The 23,532-nt window shown below is 42.1% G+C and overlaps 1 protein-coding gene across 3 annotated transcripts in view; it reads right to left on the minus strand.

The window, feature by feature from the left end:
* The window catches only part of dmd (dystrophin), a 217,575-nt gene that overhangs the window by 161,553 nt on the left and 32,490 nt on the right, over positions 1–23,532 (minus strand). For all 3 annotated transcript variants that reach the window (XR_010014843.1, XM_063010432.1, XM_063010433.1), the window contains exons 9-16: positions 18,319–18,453; positions 14,009–14,191; positions 9,569–9,750; positions 6,504–6,654; positions 6,219–6,338; positions 4,517–4,618; positions 4,280–4,387; positions 675–854 (exon numbers count right to left, since the gene is read on the minus strand). Coding sequence is in view for 2 of the 3 variants with exons in the window: in XM_063010432.1 (XP_062866502.1) it covers positions 675–854; positions 4,280–4,387; positions 4,517–4,618; positions 6,219–6,338; positions 6,504–6,654; positions 9,569–9,750; positions 14,009–14,191; positions 18,319–18,453 (1,161 nt within the window). In the remaining variant the exon portion in view is untranslated. The remainder of the gene's footprint in view (positions 1–674; positions 855–4,279; positions 4,388–4,516; positions 4,619–6,218; positions 6,339–6,503; positions 6,655–9,568; positions 9,751–14,008; positions 14,192–18,318; positions 18,454–23,532) is intronic.

Genomic DNA, 23,532 nt, shown 5'->3' on the forward strand with positions numbered 1-23,532 from the left:
GGCGCGTCTCTTGTGTTATGAGGCCGTGTCTGTGGTAAAGTAGAACAATATAAATGCAGAATTCAGCCTCCAAGAAAAACAACAATGTGACTGCAATCACAGCAGGATACGTTACAATCGGCCCTTTGAGGGCCACCATAATGCTGATGTGGCCCTCGGTGAAAATGAGTTTGACACCCCTGTTCTAGACCTTCATCAGTGGTCACAGGATGCTGCCCACGGGGCGCCGTTGGCTGGATATTTTTGTTTGGTTGACTATTCTCAGTCCAGCAGTGACAGTGAGGTGTTTAAAAACTCCATCAGCGCTGCTGTGTCTGATCCACTCATACCAGCACAACACACACTAACACACCACCACCATGTCAGTGTCACTGCAGTGCTGAGAATGACCCACCACCCAAATAATACCTGCTCTGTAGTGGACCTGTGGGGGTCCTGACCATTGAAGAACAGCATGAAAGGGGGCTAACAAAGCATGCAGAGAAACATATGGACTACAGTAGTCAGTCAGTCAGTCAGTCAGTAATTGTAGAACTACAAAGTGCTCCTATATGGTAAATGGAGCTAATAAAATGGACAGTGAGTGTAGAAACAAGGAGGTGTTGACTGATGGTATGTTATGACTGATCAGCGTATATATTTAAGAAGGATTTATTTCATTTAAAATGTATCACCTTGTTACTGGTGAGCTGAAGTGACTGCACCAGTTTGTCCCAGCGTTGAGCAATTCTCTCCAACCTCGCTTCAAGTCTCTCTGAAGCCTGTTTGTTCTTAATGTTGGACAACAAGTCTTGAACAAGGGAGCAAAGTTTGTCCATGGTCGGCCTCTTCAGCTCAAGATCTGCCTTCAGAATCTGTAAAACAGATTATTAAATTATTAAAGACATCAGTGATGTTTATAGCTGCAACAGTTATATTGGCAGATTGATAAATTAAAACCTACAGTATGCAGTCTGCACAGGCACCTTTATTCGCCAATAAGAGTCCCTACACAGTGTTTAAAGACCCCACCCACATAGTCCGGTCATCCCGCCCTAGCCGAATCATGTCTGTTGCACGCACTGCCAATTATGCCCGCTAGATGGCACCCAGCCAACACCAAGTTCAGGTCGAAGCGAGGCGTTCAGAATCTCAGCGCTGGTGTGCTAGCGCCACCTAGGCGCTCATTTTTAGGTCTTTTTTTGACATTCAATCCCCAAAGGAATTGGTAAAAAACATGATAGCCCACCACTGCTGAGATCTCAAGCTCTTGAGTTCAAATCGCAGCTCTGTTATTGGCTGGCTGGGCCTAAACGTACATGATTGGCTTTTTCTGAGAAATGGCGAGCTGAACGGATTCCTCATTGCGGCTGCAGTTGATAAGTGTGTGGCTCTCTTTACGTGATACTAATCCCTGAGTGAACCTGCCTCATGCAGGCAAAAATAGGTTCTCTTTCACTACATCCAAGATGAGCTTGGACCCAGAGAAGGTCGCAGGAGTTCTGCATAGAATAGATGGATGACTTTATCTTTGCATTATACAGTTTCAGGTTAATTTACTTGCAAGTGCAGAGAGGCCATAACTCGTATTTTCCTGGTTTTGACATTTAATTGCAACCATGAATATTCAATCACCAAAGGAAACTTTTTATTATTATTTTATTAGGATCTTGCTCTAGATTAAACCAGTTGAATGATGCATAAAATAAACAATACAATGAATAATGTATTCTAGAGTAGCAGGAAATTTTGTTAATACTGCCATGTCTTAAGGGTGGCATGGTGGCTAAGTGGGTAGCACTGCCACCTCACAGCGAGAAGGTCCTGGGTTCAATCCCCAGGTGGGGTGGAGTTGTTCTCCCAGTGTCTGTGTGGGATTCCACCGGGAGCTCCGGTTTTCTCCCACAGTCCAAAAACATGCAGCCAGGTTAACTGGAGATACTATAGGTGAATGGGGTTGTGTGTGTGTGTCTGTCCAGGGTGTTACTGTGTGCCTTGTGCCCATTAAAAAGCTGGGATAGGCTCCAGCCGATCGAACCCAGGACCTTCTTGCTGTGAGGCAACAGTGCTACCCACCGAGCCACCGTGCCGCCCATTATAACCGTGCTGTATATATATATATATCAGTGGCGGCTGCTGGTCTTTCAAAGAGGGGAAGCTCATTGTCGGCTTACATCATAAAATTTGTCAATTTATTTATACATAAATTCTGCCCTCCGTTCCTTTTACAAGAAAATGGCCTGAAATGGGTTGCAGTTTGTCTTTCGACTTTACTCGCAAAATCCGCGATGGGACTGAAGCTCCCAGTGATTAAGTGACTAATGAAGTGTATTGCTTTGGCAATACGAATGTCCCTATTTGTCATGCCAATAAAGCTTCTTTTGAGTTTGAGTTTGAGAAGTGACGGTGTAGCGCTCAAACTAGCTGTCAATCAAAACGGGATTCAGCCTTTCCACTGATCTTCCAATCCTTTTGCATAAGCTCAGCGTCCAGACCCGCCCACAGCCCCATTCACCCCCAGAGACGCTCAGCGTCCGGGGGCGGGACAAAATCGAGGCATTTATCCAATGACCGGCGAGTTTCGGAGCATTAAAAAAAAAACCTCAACGCAGTCCCATAGAAGTGAAGAGACGCTCAGCTTCTGCGGGCAAATGCATTGACGCTACGGGAATGTATGAGTTAAGTTAAGAAAATCGAGTCGATTTGTGATAATTAGCTGATTCTGAACGAACTCGTCTTCGAGATATACGTGTTCTAACGCATTTGTAGTCAATGAAATGTTAACACAACTGTACATATTTGACCATTTAATTTTGGACATTTTAGGGGAAGCTGAGCTTCCCTTGCAGTCTTAGAGAAATCGCCACTAATATATATATATATAGTATATATATATATATATATATATATATATATATATATATATATATATATATATACAGTATATATACACACATACACATAGCAGTATTGTTTCTAAAAAGCTTTTATACTTCTGCATGTATGCTAAATTAACAGGGTATTTACACCGATCAGACATAACATTATGACCATCTTCCTAATATTGTGTTGGTCCCCTTTTTGCTGCCAAAACAGCCCTGACTCATCGAGGCATGGACTCCACTAGACCCCTGAAGGTGTGCTGTGCTATCTGGCACCGAGATGTCAGCAGCAGATCCTTTAACTCCTGAAAGTTGTGAGGTGGGGTCTCCCTAGATCGGACTTGTTTGTCCAATACATCCCACAGATGCTTGATTGCATGGAGATCTGGGGAATTTGGAGGCCAAGTCAACACCTCAAACTGGTTGTTGTGCTCCTCAAACCATTCCTGAAGCATTTTTGCTTTGTGGCAGGGTGCATTATCCTGCTGACAGAGGCCACAGTCATCAGGGAATACTGTTTCCATGAAAGGGTGAACATGGTCTGCAACAATGCTTAGGTAGGTGGTACGTGTCAAAGTAACATCCACATGGATGGCAGGACCCAAGGTTTCCCAGCAGAACATGGCCCAAAGCATCACACTGCCACACCTAGCCTTCCTCCCATAGTGCATCCTGGTGCCATGTGTTCCTCAGGTAAGCGACGCACACGCACCCGGCCATCCACATGATGTAAAAGAAAACATGATTCATCAGACCAGGCCACATTCTTCCATTGCTCCGTGGTCCAGTTCCTCACGCCCATTGTTGGCGCTTTCGGTGGTGCACAGGGGTCAGCATGGGCACCCTGACTGGTCTGTGGCTGTGCAGCCCCATACGCAACAAACTGTGACGCACTGTGTATTCTGACACCTTTCTATTAGAACCAGCATTAACTTCTTCAGCAATTTGAGCTACAGTAGCTCGTCTGTTGGATTAAACCACACGGGCCAGCCTTCGCTCCCCATGTACATCAGTGAGCCTTGGCCGCCCATGACCCTGTCGCTGGTTTACCACTGTGTTTTGATAGATAGTGACCACTGCAGACCGGGAACACCCCACAAGAGTTTTGGAGATGCTCTGACCCAGTCGTCCAGCCATCACAATTTGGCCCTTGTCAAACTCACTCAAATCCTTACACTCGCCCATTTGTCCTGCGTCTAACACATCAACTTTGAGGATAAAATGTTCACTTGCTGCCTAATATATCCCACCCACTAACAGGTGCTGTGATTAAGAGATAATCAGTGTTATTCACTTCACCTGTCAGTGGTCATAATGTTATGCCTGGTCGTTGTATTAACATCTCAAATGAATTTATCAAACATTTTAAACCTTTTAAAAACTATCAGACATTCTGTGATTCCACACGTTATACTTACTGCAAGCTTTCTGAGGTTGGCGGCTACTTCGTTGTGGTCAGTGTTACCACTGCTCTGAATGGAAAGAAGTAACTGCTCCTTTTGTGTCAGCCAGGATTCAAACATGGTCTGAAAAATAACAGTTGATTAGATGGACACACTAAGAAAAAATATTTGCAGTCAGTATCACATGAGTTATTAATAACATGACTAAACGCAATTTGCATGTTCTCTCACGACTTTTTCTCTCTCACGTACCTGTTCCTCAATGAACAGGTGCCAATTTGTCAGGATCTTCTGAAGGAGGATCCAACGGTCCTCTGTCCATTTACAGATGGTGGCCCAACGCTCCCCAAAAGTCTATGTAAAAATGCACAGATTGGAGTAAAATTATGATTGCTCTGGATGCCAGAAAATATAAGATCAATGGTAGGTGCTCCTTACTTCACAGGCTTAATATTCCGGTCAACTACTATACATGGTACAGTCAATATATTAATTTATTCATTTAGTCTAATTGGGCCTAATGTTAATATCAGAAGTTGGGACAGTATGTAAAATGCAAATAAAAATGCAGTGTTTCTTACATTTACATTGATTTTTATTTAATTGCAGTATGAACCCAAGATATTTCATGTTTTGTCTGGTCAACCTAATTTTATTTTTAATATACATCCACTCCTGAACTTTAGGCTTGCAACACATTCCAAAAAATGTTGGGACAGGGAAAGTTTAGGACTAGTAATAAGATAAAAAAAATAATAATGTTGTACTATCAAACAGGTCATCAGTAGGTGACAAAAGCAGCATCCAGGAAAGGCTGAGTCTTTGATGAGCAAAGATGATCAGAGGATTTCCAGTTTGTCAACAAATGTGTGAGAAAATGATTGAAATGTTTAAAAACAATGAACCTCAATGAGAGATTGGAAGGGATTTGCATATTTCTCCCTCTACAGTGCGTAATATCATTAAACAATTCAAGAAATCTGGAGGAATTATAGTGTATGAAGCACAAGGGTAAAAGCTTAAGCTGAACACCTGTGATCTACGATCTATCAGATGGCACTGCATCAAGAACCGCCATTCATTAATAGCTGATATAACCACATGGGCAAGAGATTACTCTGGCAAAGCTTTGTCAAGCACTACAATACAGAGTTACATGCACAAATGCCACTTAAAACTTTACTGTGCAAAAAAAGAAGCTTTATGTTAATCATGTCCAGAAGTGGCATCGATTTCTCTGGGCTTAGAGGCATCTAGGATGGACCATCACACAGTGGAAACATGTATTATGATCAGATGAATCAGTATTTCAGATTTTTTTGAAGAAATGGACACCATGTGCTCTGGACCAAAGACAAAAAGGACCATCCAGACTGTTATCAGCAACAAGTCCAAAAGCCAGGGTCTGTCATGGTATGGGGCTGTGTCAGTGCCCTTGGCAAAGGTCATTTACACTTCTGTAATGGCAGCATTAATGCAGAAAAGAACATTGAGATCTTAGAGCTGCCTTCAAGACGTCATCTTTTCCAGAAACGTTCATGCATTTTTCAACAAGACAATGCAAAACCACATGCTGCACACATTACAAAGGCATGGCTGCGGAAGAAGAGGGTACGAGTACTGGACTAATCTGTCTGCAGCCCTGACCTGTCCCCAATAAAGAATGTGTGGAGAATTTTGAATGAAGAATGTGACAATGACGACCCCGTACTGTTGCACATCGTATTAAGACGTGTTTGCAGGAAGAACAGGACAAAATAAAAGCTGAAACACTAAATCGATTGGTATCCTTGGTAACAAAACGTCTTTTAGGTTCGTGAGAAGGAATGGCAACATTACAAAGTGGTAAATGCTTTACTGAGTTCATACCGTCTGCAGTGAAATAAAAGTCAGCATTTTCCATGATGTCCCAAACTTTTCTGGTTGTTAAAAAGATCCAAATATTAACACTTACCTGTAGTTTCTCCTCTAGTGCTGCGGTGGCGCTATCTCCATTGTTCTCATCCACTACTACAACCATGTGAGTCAGAGAGTTGACCTGTATCTGCTCCATCTCCAGATCCTCTTGCAACAGCTACACAGACAAATCTTTTACTATATAATGTCATTTATAAAAACTGCTAACTAAAACATAGGTGAAGAGTGTACGTAGATACACAATTACAACCATTACTATTGCTGAGCCTTTCTTTTAATTGACAATTTACACAGAAAATTTTACAATACTATCATACTATACCTTATGCTCTTCAATCTGGTGTTTTACATCCTCAATTTCAGGACCTAAAGGTTTAGCCTCCATTTGTTTAATTCGAGCTTCAGTCACATCTAACCAAGTGGAAAGCTGTCTCAGCTGCTGATTCTGCAGATCCATTAAAACTTCATGAAGCCTGCAAATTATTACATATTAAAATAAATACATAGCATTTTAATACAGTTTAATGCCGTCTAAATGCCTGTAGTTATCTTACTTAGCATGGTATTGCTGTAATGTTGTATAATTTGAACACATGTAAATATGGCCAACAGTACAGACACCTGAACATAAGCAATATGAAACATGTTCAAAGTACAGCAGACCCTTGAGTTACAAACGGTTTACCATATGAACATTTTGGGTTACGAACGATCTTTTTCAACTTAACGTACGAACAAATTTCGGATTACAAACCGAAATCCGCGAAACATGTGACGTCACGAACAAGTTGACTCCGAGCGTCTCTCTCTCTCTAAATACAGTGTATCACAAAAGTGAGTACACCCCTCACATTTCTGCAGATATTTAAGTACATCTTTTCATGGGACAACACTGACAAAATTACACTTTGACACAATGAAAAGTAGTCTGTGTGCAGCTTATATAACACTGTAAATTTATTCTTCCCTCAAAATAACTCAATATACAGCCATTAATGTCTAAACCACCGGCAACAAAAGTGAGTACACCCCTTAGTGAAAGTTCCTGAAGTGTCAATATTTTGTGTGGCCACCATTATTTCCCAGAACTGCCTTAACTCTCCTGGGCATGGAGTTTACCAGAACTTCACAGGTTGCCACTGGAATGCTTTTCCACTCCTCCATGACGACATCACGGAGCTGGCGGATATTCGAGACTTTGCGCTCCTCCACCTTCCGCTTGAGGATGCCCCAAAGATGTTCTATTGGGTTTAGGTCTGGAGACATGCTTGGCCAGTCCATCACCTTTACCCTCAGCCTCTTCAATAAAGCAGTGGTCGTCTTAGAGGTGTGTTTGGGGTCATTATCATGCTGGAACACTGCCCTGCGACCCAGTTTCCGGAGGGAGGGGATCATGCTCTGCTCAGTATTTCACAGTACATATTGGAGTTCATGTGTCCCTCAATGAAATGTAACTCCGCAACACCTGCTGCACTCATGCAGCCCCAGACCATGGCATTCCCACCACCATGCTTGACTGTAGGCATGACACACTTATCTTGTACTCCTCACCTGATTGCCACCACACATGCTTGAGACCATCTGAACCAAACAAATTAATCTTGGTCTCATCAGACCATAGGACATGGTTCCAGTAATCCATGTCCTTTGTTGACATGTCTTCAGCAAACTGTTTGCGGGCTTTCTTGTGTAGAGACTTCAGAAGAGGCTTCCTTCTGGGGTGACAGCCATGCAGACCAATTTGATGTAGTGTGCGGCGTATGGTCTGAGCACTGACAGGCTGACCCCCCACCTTTTCAATCTCTGCAGCAATGCTGACAGCACTCCTGCGCCTATCTTTCAAAGACAGCAGTTGGATGTGACGCTGAGCACGTGCACTCAGCTTCTTTGGACGACCAACGCGAGGTCTGTTCTGAGTGGACCCTGCTCTTTTAAAACGCTGGATGATCTTGGCCACTGTGCTGCAGCTCAGTTTCAGGGTGTTGGCAATCTTCTTGTAGCCTTGGCCATCTTCATGTAGCACAACAATTCGTCTTTTAAGATCCTCAGAGAGTTATTTGCCATGAGGTGCCATGTTGGAACTTTCAGTGACCAGTATGAGAGAGTGTGAGAGCTGTACTACTAAATTGAACACACCTGCTCCCTATGCACACCTGAGACCTAGTAACACTAACAAATCACATGACATTTTGGAGGGAAAATGACAAGCAGTGCTCAATTTGGACATTTAGGGGTGTAGTCTCTTAGGGGTGTACTCACTTTTGTTGCCGGTGGTTTAGACATTAATGGCTGTATATTGAGTTATTTTGAGGGAAGAATAAATTTACAGTGTTATATAAGCTGCACACAGACTACTTTTCATTGTGTCAAAGTGTAATTTTGTCAGTGTTGTCCCATGAAAAGATATACTTAAATATCTGCAGAAATGTGAGGGGTGTACTCACTTTTGTGATACACTGTATATACAGTGAGTGAACATTCGAACAGCGGACGGTGTTTTTCCGATGTTTTCTTTATCAGAATCAGAATCTTTTTATTCGCCAAGTAGCAGATGTACAAGGAATTTCTTTTGGTGCAGGTGTCAACATACATACAAGTTAAATAGTAAAAGGTACACTATATCTAAACGTATAATAAACAGTAAACAATGGTATATATATTATATTTTGTAAAATTCTATATTAAAATGGCCCCAAATAAGGTGCAAAGAAAGCGTAGTGGTAAGAAAATGAACAAATCTATTACTATTTGTTGTTGTATAATTACTCCTGCCAGTAGCTGTCACTGTGTATCAGACAGAGGGGACAGTGAGTGAGAGAGAAGAAGGAAGTCGCTGAGTAAAGTATTCTTTCTTTCGTGCAATTACACCCACAAAATACAACACTATTGAAATAAAAAAGGAAATAATAGAGAAATATGAGTTATTGTTGTTTCTGGTAGATACATTTTATAAAAAAAGAAGGAAATGTATTATGGTGTATGGAACAGCACACGTACTGTACTGAAATGTGATGTGTGTTTTATGTACAGTACAGTACTACTGTGTATTGTTTATTATTATTTATTACAGTATTATCTATTCTATAATTTAAGATTTAAGGGAAAATATAGTTGTATTTATAACAAAAAGACCTTTTAAGACATTAGAAAGGTTAGATAAGGGGGAGGTTTGAGAGGTCTGGCACGGATTAATTCGATTTACATTATTTCTTATGGGAAAAATAGGTTTAACTAATGAACATTTTGACTTAAGAACAGCCCTTTGGAACCAATTAAATTCGTAAGTCAAGGGTCCACTGTATTACAGACTACAGATGTATAAATTTATTAATAGCACTATAAAGATAAAACTAATACCATTTGGATTCACGTATGGATGTTCTGTACCTGCTTTGTCGTTCCATACTGGCTACTCGTAAATGTTCCCAGCGAGCGTTTAGCAGATTCATCTGCTCGCGAATTTCATTCTCCTCCTCATCACTCAGCTGCCCTTCAGCCAACAGGATGCTCCCGGCTTTCAACACCCTACCTATACTGCCCTGATGGGCAGTCAGATCAATCATGTAGCCCTATAAACACACAGAAACACAAATATTAGAAACACACTTGTACAAAAAACATCCTCCTTGTTTCTACACTCACTGTCCATTTTATCAGCTCCACTTACCACATAGAAGCCCTTTAAAGTTCTACAATTACTGACTATAGTCCATCTGTTTCTCTGCATGCTTTGTTAGCCCCCTTTCATGCTGTTCTTCAATGGTCAGAACTCTCCCAGGATCACTACGGAGTAGGTATTATTTGGGTGGTGGATCATTCTTAGCACTGCAGTGACACTGACATGGTGGTGGTGTGTTAGTGTGTGTTGTGCTGGCATGAGTGGATAAGACACATCAATGCTCACTGTCACTGCTGGACTGAGAAAAGTCCACCAACCAAAAATATATCCAGCCAACAGCGCCCCATGGGCAGCGTCCTGTGACCACTGATGAAGGTGGTCAACTCAAACAGCAGCAATAGATAAGCGATTGTCTCTGACTTTACATCTACAAGGTGGACCAACTAGGTAGGAGTGTCTAATAGAGTGTACAGTGAGTGGACATGGTATTTAAAAACTCCAGCAGCGCTGCTGTGTCTTATCCACTAATACCAGCACAACACACACTAACACACCACCACCATGTCAGTGTCACTGCAGTGCTGAGAATGATCCACCACCTAAATAATACCTGCTCTGTGGTGGTCCTGACCATTGAAGAACAGAGTAAAAGCAGGTTAAAAAGTACGCAGAGTAACAGATGGACTACAGTCAGTAATTGTAGAACTACAAAGTGCTTCTATATGGTAAGTGGAGCTTGTAAAATGGGCAGTGAGTGTAGAAACAAGAATGTAGAATGTTATGGCTGATCAGTGTAAGTTATAAGGAATTTGTCTTATAGCCATTATTCTATTTAGTTATGTCTCTTCCAGCTTTGCACACACATTTGCCCATTCTTTCTTGGAGAATTGTTAGATATCCTGGTAACCATCAGTGATGTAATCAAACATGCTAAATACACACTAGTTACTCGGTCCGCTAAAACCAGTCATTGCCCGTCAACTGCAGACCGATGGTTCTCTCTCTTATTCTAACTAATGAATCGACTAACAGGAGTCGGATCACTGATCCGTTTGACATTTAAATGTCTGAAAGTTGACAGGGGAACACCTGCCAGGAGGAAGTTGCACTAATCCAGCCTCATCATGACAGCACACTGGACAAGAATATGTGTGTTGAGGAGGAACCGGTATGATCTTGTCATGTTAGCAACAGCACTGAAGGACAGCTGGCCATCCAGGACAACACAGAGGTTTGTACTTTCAAATGGTTTAATCTTGGAGCAATGACTACCACGTGGCATGGAGTCAGATCTTCCGGAATATATATCCAGCTAAGTCTCGCTGGGATTCAGTTTCAGGTGATGAGCTGACATTAACAAGGAAATATCTGCCAGACATGCTGAGATGCAAGCTGAGACCTGGTGTATGAAGAAGGGAATAACTATTTGTAGACTGTCCGTTACATGTCTCTTGCTTTCACCGGACAGTTTTAATAAGGCAATACTATTCACAATTGTAACGTATATCTCGTCCACAGACTAATAAAGTACTAATAAAGCGGGCAGAGAATCTACAGTAGTAATCAAAAATGCCACAATACAGTGCCTTGCAAAAGTATTCAGCCCCCTTGAACTTTTCAACCTTTTGCCACATTTCAGGCTTCAAACATAACGATATGAAATTGTAATTTTTTGTGAAGAATCAACGACAAGTGGGACACAATCGTGAAGTGGAACGAAATTTATTGGATATTTTAAACTTTTTTTAGAAATAAAAAACTGAAAAGTGGGGCGTGCAATATTATTCAGCCCCCTTGCGTTAATACTTTGTAGCGCCACCTTTTGCTGCGATTACAGCTGCAAGTCGCTTGGGGTATGTCTCTATCAGTTTTGCACATCGAGAGACAGAAATTTTTGCCCATTCTTCCTTGCAAAACAGCTCGAGCTCAGTGAGGTTGGATGGAGAGCGTTTGTGAACAGCAGTTTTCAGCTCTTTCCACAGATTCTCGATGGGATTCAGGTCTGGACTTTGACTTGGCCATTCTAACACCTGGATACGTTTATTTGTGAACCATTCCATTGTAGATTTTGCTTTATGTTTTGGATCATTGTCTCGTTGGAAGATAAATCTCCGTCCCAGTCTCAGGTCTTTTGCAGACTGCAACAGGTTTTCTTCCAGAATGGTCCTGTATTTGGCTCCATCCATCTTCCCATCAATTTTAACCATCTTCCCTGTCCCTGCTGAAGAAAAGCAGGCCCAAACCATGATGCTGCCACCACCATGTTTGACAGTGGGGATGGTGTGTTCAGGGTGATGAGCTGTGTTGCTTTTACGCCAAACATAACGTTTTGCATTGTGGCCAAAAAGTTCGATTTTGGTTTCACATGTTTCACCTTCTTCCACATGTTTGGTGTGTCTCCCAGGTGACTTTTTATAGATATCTTTGAGAAATGGCTTTCTTCTTGCCACTCTTCCATAAAGGCCAGATTTGTGCAGTGTACGACTGATTGTGTCCTATGGACAGAGTCTCCCACCTCAGCTGTAGATCTCTGCAGTTCATTTAGAGTGATCATGGGCCTCTTGGCTGCATCTCTGATCAGTCTTCTCCTTGTTTGAGCTGAAAGTTTAGAGGGACGGCCGGGTCTTGGTAGATTTGCAGTGGTCTGATACTCCTTCCATTTCAATATGATCGCTTGCACAGTGCTCCTTGAGATGTTTAAAGCTTGGGAAATCTTTTTGTATCCAAATCCGGCTTTAAACTTCTCCACAACAGTATCTCGGACCTGCCTGGTGTGTTCCTTGGTCTTCATGATGCTCTCTGCGCTTTAAACAGAACTCTGAGACTATCACAGAGCAGGTGCATTTATACGGAGACTTGATTACACACAGGTGGATTCTATTTATCACCATCAGTCATTTAGGTCAACATTGGATCATTCAGAGATCCTCACTGAACTTCTGGAGTGAGTTTGCTGCACTGAAAGTAAAGGGGCTGAATAATATTGCACGCCCCACTTTTTAGTTTTTTATTTCTAAAAAAAGTTTAAAATATCCAATAAATTTCGTTCTACTTCACGATTGTGTCCCACTTGTTGTTGATTCTTCACAAAAAATTACAATTTCATATCGTTATGTTTGAAGCCTGAAATGTGGCAAAAGGTTGAAAAGTTCAAGGGGGCTGAATACTTTTGCAAGGCACTGTAAATATCCAACTGAGTATATATACACAACATTATGACCACCTTCCAAATATAGTGTTATCCTGCTGACAGAGGTCACAGCCATCAGGGAATACTGTTTCCATGAAAGTGTGTACATGGTCTGCAACAATGCTTAGTTAGGTGGTACGTGTCAAAGTAACATCCACATGGACGGCAGGACCCAAGGTTTCCCAGCAGAACATTGCCTAAAGCATCACACTGCCTCAGGCAGCTTGCATTCTTCCCATAGTGCATTCCCCAGGTAAACAACACACATGCACCCTGCCATCCACATGATGTAAAAGAAAACGTGATTCATCAGACCAGGCCACCTTCTTCTATTGCTCCGTGGTCCAGTTCCTCACGCCCATTGTTGGCGCTTTCGGTGGTGCACAGGGGTCAGCATGGGCACCCTGACTGGTCTGCGGCTATGCAGCCCCATACGCAACAAACTGCAATGCGCTGTGTATTCTGACACTTTTCTATCAAAACCAGCATTAACTTCTTCAGCAATCTGAGCTACAGTAACTCGTCTGTTGGATCGGACCACACGGGCCAGCCTTCGCTCCCCATGTGCATGAATGAGACTTGGCCGCCCATGACCCTGTCGCCGGTTTACCACTGTTCCTCCCTTGGATCACTTTTGATAGATACTGACGTCTGCAGACCGGGAACAACCCACAAGAGCGGCAGTTTTGGAGATGGATCACAATTTGGCCCTTGTCAAACTCGCTCAAATCCTTACGCTTGCACATTTTTTGCTTTTATGAAACTTTATCTGACTTATTACTATTATTATTATTTAGATAACCAGTGCTTTACCACATCTCCACATATCTATCTGTAGCCTCTCTGCACACAATCCTGGACCTGAAGTTACTTTTTTTAATCTATCCTATGAACCTGGATGTTCCTCATTACTCTTCGTTAAGCCTGGACATTTCAGCTCTTACCAAATATCTGCTCTTTATGATTCCTATTAATCTATAAAGTTTTGGTTTGTTTTCACTTAGTCCAAAAGCCTTACCTCATGAGTGTGAAACTGCTCCTTTACTTCTTCCACAAAAGTAGAAATGGGTGGCTGAGCTTGTAGGCTGTCCTCAGCAGTCAAAAGCCAGGTCAGCACCTCTTCCAGGGAATTCTGATAACTCTCCAGTCGGTTTGGGTTTGTACCGAGCGATGGCCACATATCTTCCAGGCTTTCTGTTGACTGTACAAGATTTAAAAAAAAGTGTTATAGTAAAAGTTAAGACATTAAATATTATAAAGGCAAATTATTTTATTTTATGTGGAGTAGGTAGGGATGTTTTTTGGCAATTAAAATCATCCAGCATGCACATGGCGCCATTAGAACAGAATCTGTACATAAATCATTACAAAAATGCTATACACGAGGAAATTGTGTGTTTAAGACTACACTGATAAGCTATAACATTAAAACCACTTTCTTGTTTCTACACTCACTGTCCATTTTATCAGCTCCACTTACTATATAGAAGCACTTTGTAGTTCTACAATTACTGACTGTGGTCCATCTGTTTCTCTACATACTTTGTTAGCCCCCTTTCATGCTGTTCTTCAGCTGTTGGTCAGGACCCCCCAGGACCACTACAGAGCAGGTATTATTTGGGTGGTGGATCATTCTCAGCACTGCAGTGACACTGACATGGTGGTGGTGTGTTAGTGTGTGTTGTGCTGGTATGAGTGGATAAGACACCTCACTGTCACTGCTGGACTGAGAATTGTCCACCAACCAAAAATATCCAGCCAACAGCACCCCGTGGGCAGCGTCCTGTGACCACTGATGAAGGTCTAAAAGATGACCAACTCAAACAGCAGCAATAGATGAGCGATCATCTCTGACTTTACATCTACAAGGTGGACCAACTAGGTAGGAGTGTCTAATAGAGTGGACAGTGAGTGTATTTAAAAACTCCAGCAGCGCTGCTGTGTCTGATCCACTCATACCAGCACAACACACACTAACACTAACACACCACCACCATGTCAGTGTCACTGTAGTGCTGAGAATGATCCACCATCTAAATAATACCTGCTCTGTAGTGGTCCTGTGGGGGTCCTGACCATTAAAGAACAGGGTGAAAACAGTTTTAAAAGTATATAGAGAAACAGATGGACTACAGTCAGTAATTGTAGGACTACAAAGTGCTCCTATATGGTAAGTGGAGCTGATAAAATGGACAGTGAGTCTAGAAACAGCAAGTTGGCTAATAACGGTACTTGAGTCTACTCAAGTATTCTTTGGTTCACAGTGTCATAGACTCAGATTCTACGGTGCATCGTTTCTAAAGGCCAGAGGAACTTTAATTTCAGCGTACACATTTATCATCATCAGTTCAATTACTGCCATGATGCTCTGAATTAATGCTGATGTAGGAGTTTGCTTTTCCCATCAGACCAATATGTGGGTGATAAATAGAGGTGAATAAAGATGAATGAATGTGGTATTTTATATTAGTGGAAGACTGTGGGGGATTTCTACATCTTACTTCAGGTTGCATCAGATTTTTATATCCACAAACAGGGAGCGATGTCATATAAAAGTCCATGCTTTTGGAATGATCGTAACTTTTTTAATGTATGGCAAAATCACCTCGCTGTTGCCTACCTCCCTTTAGTTTTTGCAAAAACTTTTATACTATTCATGGATTTTTTCCCTTTCTCTCCCAATTTTTAGCATAGTCGATTAGTCTTCTGTTGATGTTGACCCAGATTTCATCCAAGGAGGCACATGTTCCCTCCAGTGCTACCCACCGAGCCACCTATGCATACAACATACACTGATCAGCCATAAGATTAAAACCACCTCCTTGTTTCTACACTCACTGTACATTTTATCAGCTCCACTTACCATATAGAAGCACTTTGTAGTTCTGCAATTACTGACTGTAGTCCATCTATTTCTCTACATACTTGTAGCCTGCTTTCACCCTGTTCTTCAATAGTCAGGACCCCCATAGGACCACTACAGAGCAGGTATTATTTAGGGAGTGGATGTCAGTGACACTGACATAGTAGTGGTGTGTTAGTGTGTGTTGTGCTGGTATGAGTGGATCATACACAGCAGCGCTGCTGGAGTTTTTAAATACTGTGTCACTGTCAACTCTATTAGACACTCCTACCTAGTTGGTCCACCTTGTAGATGTAAAGTCAGAGATGATCAATCATCTTCTAGAACTTCATCAGTGGTCACAGGACACTACCTACGGGGCGCTGTTGGCTGGATATATTTGGTTGGTGGACTATTCTTAGTCCAGCAGTGACAGTGAGGTGTTTAACAACTCCAGCAGCGCTGCTGTGTCTTATCCACTCATACCAGCACAACACACACTAACATACCACCACCATGTCAGTGTCACTGCAGTGCTGAGAATAATCCACCCAAATAATACCTACTCTGTAGTGGTCCTGGGAGAGTCCTGAGCATTGAAGAACAGCATGAAAGGAGGCTAACAAAGCATGCAGAGAAACAGATGGACTACAGTCAGTAATTGCAGAACTACAAAGTGCTTCTATATGGTAAGTGGAGCTGATAAAATGTACAGTGAGTGTAGAAACAAGAAGGTGGTTTTAATGTTATGGCTGATCAGCGTAGATTAATAAGAAAGTCAAGAAAATTCTGTACAGATCTCAGAAAGCATAACAGATTTTTCTAAGCCACATCTAAGCAACTTTAAGTCTCTACAAACTGAGTAGTTCAAGTTGCAATCATTCCGTCATGGAAAAATTTGCAGAAATCATCGACATAGCACGACTACCAATTTTGACACACAACCTTAAACCTCAGTTTAATATACTGTATTTTAAGTTTTAATTTTATACCAGTGCAGCATTTTTAGAAACATTATGTGTTGCTTATGTTGTTATGTTGCATTGTCAGATTTTTTTTGGTTTTTCCTCTGGGCCACTTTAATCAAAGGTATTTATGTTTAGGGGGTTTTACTCGTCTGATAACACCCAGTGACCATGCTGCTGTTACAACAGATTAAAGTAGTGCCCTAAACTACAGATAAACTTTAAACACTGTCAGCTAAATGTAAATGATCTACACTGATGAAAGATAAAACCCCAAATCAGAAGAGAGTCCTTTCTGTGTGAAGTTTGCATGTTCTCCCTGTGTCTGCGTGGGTTTCCTTCGGGAGCTCCGGTTTCCTCCCACAGTCCAAAGACATGTAAGTAAGGTGAACTGGAGATACTAAATTGTCCATGAGTGTGTTTGACATTAAGCTTGTGAACTGATGAATTATGTGTAACCAGTAACTACCTGTCCTGTCATGAATGTAACCAAAGTGTGTAAAACATGACGTTAAAATCAGGGTTATGGTGGATCTGATTTACTGGGTGAAAAGTAGGAAACACCCTGTACAGGTTGGCAGTCTTTACAGGGCAAACACACACACACACACCAGTTGGCCTGACTGCATGTCTTTGAACTGTGGGAGGAAACCAGAGCATCCAGATGAAACCCATGCAAACTCCACACAGAAAGGGCACTGGTTGCCAGACCGGGCAATCAAACCCAGGTCTTTCTTGCTGTGAGGTTGGAACCAAATACAGTGGTACCTTGTAACTCAATGTCCCCTAAATTCAAATGTGTACCCTTAACCTCAACATGTTTACCTTTTAAAAAAAATTTATTTACTTAATTTCAAATGAACAGTGAACGGCCGCTTTGTTCAGCGCTCGGCTTGATTGCAGTAAAACGTCATCAAAGTGCGCATATGAGACAAATCTGTATTTGTGTGTCAAATCCAGTCCGAAAGCTCCACATGTATCTGTGTTTGGCTGGATTGTTTAGCTGGATTTTTTCCTGTTTCACTTTTAAACTTGTGTTATAGCTCAGGGTGCTAAGAAATTGTAAAAATCAGCTTTTTTTAAAGAGAGTCTAAAACGCTTATCATTAAAAACAGCCTAATGTGACTTAATGGATTAAAATTATGACATAGAGACACTAAACCTCTCTTAATTATTATTGCTCTTAAGTTCTGTCCACTAATGAAATTCCTTGCTCGTTTTAGTACAATAAGTCACGTTAGGCTTAGTGCAAATATTTGTGTTATTTTCAGTGTTTGAGTGTCAAAAACAACCCCATTATTTTACATTAGTCTAAAATATATGCAGTTCCACAAAACCATGGAACACATTAACAGGTTTCCCCATACATCCTTATGGGAAAAAATACCTTGAAACGCCTTTAAAACTCGATGCCACTCCCAGAACCAATTGACTTTGAGTTTCAAGGTACCACTGTACCTGTATAGAATACACAACATTTTAATCACATCACACAACACACAACGTTCTGCAAAGACTAACCAGTGTGGTGGGCTTTTTTCTTGTCTGTTCAGGTGACCTAACATACGCAGCCTGAGTGAAAGCATAGCTTTTGTAGCGTAGCTTATTCGAAGGAGAAGGGCTACGTACTTGACCATGAGCAACGCTGACGGTGATCTGAGAGAGGAAAAGAAAACCAAAGCAAAATTGAAGTATGACAAAGCGAAATATAAAGAGAACAGAACTGAAGGACGTAAGTAAACATGCTGCACAAAAGGAATGAAAGAACGTGTGGATTTTAAAAATCAAGAAGGAGGGGTGAGGCAGATATTTCCAAGTCTCCGTGTGCAAGTGTTTGTTAAAAATCATAGATAAGACATCGCTGAGTTAATAGAAAAATAAATATCAAAGGGAGTGTTGTGCTGCTGAAAGAAATACTAGATAACAAATACATTTACAGTCAAGGGTACATGGTATGGCAAAATTAATTGGATACTTCTAATTACTGTGTTTTTGCATTTCAGCCATATCCAATGCTATCCAGTCTAACAAATTAATTATATTTTATGTTTTAATTTTAATCATATGCTTTTAACCTGGCCACAATTTGTGAAAGGCCCATTTGTGTTCTAGCTTGACTGGGCCCTTCAAAACAAACTGGAGAATTTACATTTGCAGCATTTAGTGGACATTTAGTGAACAAATGCACCCCCAATTTTCCTCCAAGTCGTATCCAAGTATCCGATTGCATTACGCTTCCTCTGTACTTATGTTGACCTCCTCTTTGATTGAGGAGAGCCGTGACTAACACACACCCCCTCCGACAAGCGTGCAGTAGCACGAGGCGAGTTCATATGTGGATCAGCTTTGTAAACGAAGAGACACACCCTGATCCTAATTATCCCTCGACTCTGTGCAGATGCCATCAATCAGCCAGCAGAGGTCGTAATTGCATCAGTTATGAGGAATCCTCAATCGTCAATCGTTGTTCGTGCAGGCGCCCAGCCTGCCGGGTGGCAGAGCTTAGATTCGAGCCGACTGAGATTCGAGTTCGAGAAATCAGCTATAGCGTGTTTTACAGCTGTGCCACCTGAGTGCCTAAGTGGACGCTTTTATCCAAAAGTAACTTACAATTATGGCTGATTATACTTTGAGCAACTGAGGATTAAGGGCCTTGCTCAGGGGCCCAACAATGGCTTTAGTTTTAGTTTTATACCAATGCAGCATTTTTAGAAGTGTTGAAACAGGGTTTAAAACAGCAACCTTCTGATTACTCGTTTAGTAGATATTAAAGCTAGTAATCAGTGGCCACATACTTTCCACATGTCCACATATTTTTGTCCATAAAAAAACTAAACATGGTAATAAGAACTATCTATTAGCATCTACACCGATCAGCCATAACATTAAAACCACCTCCTTGTTTCTACACTCACTGTCCATTTTATCAGCTCCACTTACCGTATAGAAGCACTTTGTAGTTCTACAATTACTGACTGTAGTCCATCTGTTTCTCTACATACTTTTCACTTCAGGACCCCCACAGGACCACTACAGAGCAGGTATTATTTAGGTGGTGGATCATTCTCAGCACTGCAGTGACAATGACATGGTGGTGGTGTGTTAGTGTGTTGTGCTGGTATGAGTGGATCAGACACAGCAGCACTGATGGAGTTTTTAAACACCTCACTGTCACTGCTGGATTGAGAATAGTCCACCAACCAAAAATATATCCAGCCAACAGTGCCCCAGGGCAGCGTCCTGTGACCACTGATGAAGGTCTAGAAGATGACCAACACAAACAGCAGCAATAGATGAGCGATCGTCTCTGACTTTACATCTACAAGGTGGACCAACTAGGTAGGAGTGTCTAATAGAGTGGACAGTGAGTGGACACGGTATTTAAAAACTCCAGCAGCGCTGCTGTGTCTGATCCACTCATACCAGCACAACACACTCTATCACACCACCACCATGTCGGTGTCACTGCAGAGCTGAGAATCATCCACCACTCAAATAATACCTGCTCTGTGGTAGTCCTGACCATTGAAGAACAGAGTAAAAGCAGGCTAAAAAGTATGTAGAGAAATAGATGGACTACAGTAAGTAATTGTAGAACCACAAAGTGCTTCTATATGGTAAGTGGAGCTGATAAAATGGACAGTGAGTGTAGAAACAATAAGGTGGTTTTAATGTCATGGCTGATCAGTGTATATTAGATGTTGTGACATTGTCGTAGGGTCAAGTTAACCTCAAAACGAAGTGCACATCAAAACGAATTCTTCTTCTTGTTCCTCAGCCTTTGTCCCGTTTCTCGGTTACGGGGTCGGCATTTCCGGCTTCTTCCCGTTAGGGGTCGCCGGCGGGATTTGGCACAGTTTTTACGCCGGATGCCCTTCCTGACACAACCCTCCCTATTCATCCGGGCTTGGGACCGGCACTACAATGCACTGGTCTGTGCATCGCAGCGGCTAGGTAACTATGGGACAATTCAGTGTCTCCAATTAGCCTAGCGGCATGTCTTTGGACTGTGGGAGGAAACCGGAGCACCCGGAGGAAACCCACACAGACACGGGGAGAACATGCAAACTCCGCACATCAAAACGAATTAACGTGATTAATTAAGTTGATATTTAAATGATCAGTCAATCATTGATGAATCACCCGTCCAAACAACATAACTAAGTCACAACGTTCCATACATGAGTTTTCTGTTCTCTGCCTTCCTCCTATTGGTGGATTTTAGACGAGCCTTGTAGCAGCACTTACAAAATAACATTTGAATTTTAAGAAACCTGACAATGCCAGAACTATTTGGTCAGCCGTCTTTGGTGACAGCAGTATTAAATCAGCCTCCAGTGAGCTCAAATGTTTTACGATAAGCGGTTTTCGCTGTGACAGCAAAATCAGTCTGGTGTTAGATATTATACTAAAAAGAGCTTTTATTACTGCAAGGAAAATACACAGACCAGGCATAACATTATGACCACTGACAGGTGAAGTGAATAACACTGTATAACACTTTATTACGGCATCTGTGGACATTTTATCCTCAAAGTTGATGTGTTAGAAGTGGGCAAGCGTGAGGATTTAATTGAGTTTGACAAGGGCCAAATTGTGATGGCTAGACGACTGGGTCAGAGCATCTCCAAAACTGCCGCTCTTGTGGGGTGTTCCTGGTCTGCAGTGGTCAGTATCGATCAAAAGTGGTCCAAGGAAGGAACAGTGGTAAACCAGCGACAGGGTCATGGGCGGCCAAGGCTCATTGATGCACATAGGGATCAAAGGCTGGCCCTTGTGGTCTGATCCAACAGACGAGCTACTGTAGCTCTAACTGCTGAAGAAGTTAATGCTGGTTCTGATAGAAAAGTCCATGCCTCGACAAGTCAGGGCTGTTTTGGCAGCAAAAGGGGGACCAATACAATATTAGGAAGGTGGTCATAATGTTATGCCTCATTGGTGTATGTAATTCACAGAAAGCATTATCCTTGTTTTCAAAGAACTCTTTTTTTGCTGTTTTATTAGTGCATTTTTTTCCCTTTTCTTTCCAATTTAGTGTAGCCAATTCGTCTTCCACTGCTGGAGACCCCAAATGTGTCAGAGGAGGGTGTACATGCTCCCACCGATGCGTGTGCAGTCCACCAAACCCTTATTCTTGCCCATTCTTCAGTGGATTCACGGTTGAGGCCAGTCTCTCACACAAAGAGTCATGCGCTGATCTCCGCGTTCCTTTACTTCTGTACAGGCGCCTTGGGCTGCTAACCAGGGTCCTTATACAGCACCCAAACTTTTTCCACCCAGCAGACTTTATTGGCCAATTTTGTTTGCTGCAGGCACTGCCAATTGTGCCAATTTAGTAGTACAGATTAGATTCTAACTGAAGGAGTTCAGAATCACAGCACTGGTGTGCTAGTGGAATATCCTGCTGCGCCACCTGGGCACACTTGTAGCATAAACTCTTACAAGGCACCTAAAGCAGACTTTAGTGGCCAATTTTGTTTGCTGCAGGCACTGCCAATTGTGCCAGCTAGGTGGCACCCAGCCAACTGGTAGTACAGACTAGATTCTAACTGAAGGAGTTCAGAATACCAGCACTGGTGTGCTAGTGGAATATCCCGCTGCGCCACCTGGGCACACTTGTAGCATAAACTCTTATAAGGCACCTCAGCCTGGTAACACTATACTCATTGTAAGTAGCAAAAAGTAGCTTTCTGGTCAGGACTGGTGGTGAACAATATAGAAAGATCTTGCTTAAAAGCTCTTTAGCCTGAAAGTCACGCTTTTAGCAAGACAAAACCCCAAATCACCCAGACAAAGCAGCAGTGGGCTGGTTTTCAATTAAGGCAACTGATCGTCCTTGAGTTGCCCTTATCTTAAAACCCTTAAACATTTTGGGCAAGGTCTCATCATGATTGTATACCGACCAACATACAACAGCACAAGAATATACCCTGAGACACCAGTGCATTAGTGTATCTCACTGACTCATAGTTGCCATTTAAAGTAGCCAATCAACCTACTGGTTAGTTTTTCTGAGACAGAAGGAAAGCAGTGTACTTGGAGGAAACCAGCACAGCTCATTTGTAAATAAATTGCTGACATATGTAATTTCCTTTGCCATTAGAATGACTAAAGTTAACAGCCTCTTATGTATGAACCTGGCCACCTTACATACCACTTGTGCCAACAGATACAGGATAACTATCTTTTTTATGACATTGGCAGGCATGTTCAAAAACAACAGTGAGTCACGCCACTCAGGTGGCGCAGCAGTAAAGTACGCTAGCGCACCAGAGTTGGGGTTCCGAATACATCGTATCGAATCTCAGCTCTGCCTTTTCGACTGGGCTGGGCGGCAGCATGTACGTGAAGGAGGGGGGGGGTATGTCAGTTGAGAGGCGTCCTCAGTCAGCGGTGAAGGGTCGAATCAGTATAGAGGACGCAATCAGGGTAATTGGACATGACTAGGTTAAGGGAGAAAAATTGTGAGTCACTACCTTTGTTGACCACTTTAGCTAGTGAATTATAGGGATGTAACGATTCACCACAAGACAGGTAATAACCGATTCAAAAATCGATCGATTTATCAAATCGATTTAAATGAATTGATATTCACTTCAAACAGCAGAGGGCACTGGCGCTATACACCTCGCCTGATTGACGTCACTGGCGCTATACGCCTGGTTGCCAAATTCTGGGTTTTTCAGCCAAATTGGGCTTAATTTAAAATAGTTTTGCATAGTTTGTACCTACCTC

Source organism: Trichomycterus rosablanca, chromosome 15, assembly GCF_030014385.1.
Source record: "Trichomycterus rosablanca isolate fTriRos1 chromosome 15, fTriRos1.hap1, whole genome shotgun sequence".
NCBI lineage: Eukaryota > Metazoa > Chordata > Actinopteri > Siluriformes > Trichomycteridae > Trichomycterus > Trichomycterus rosablanca.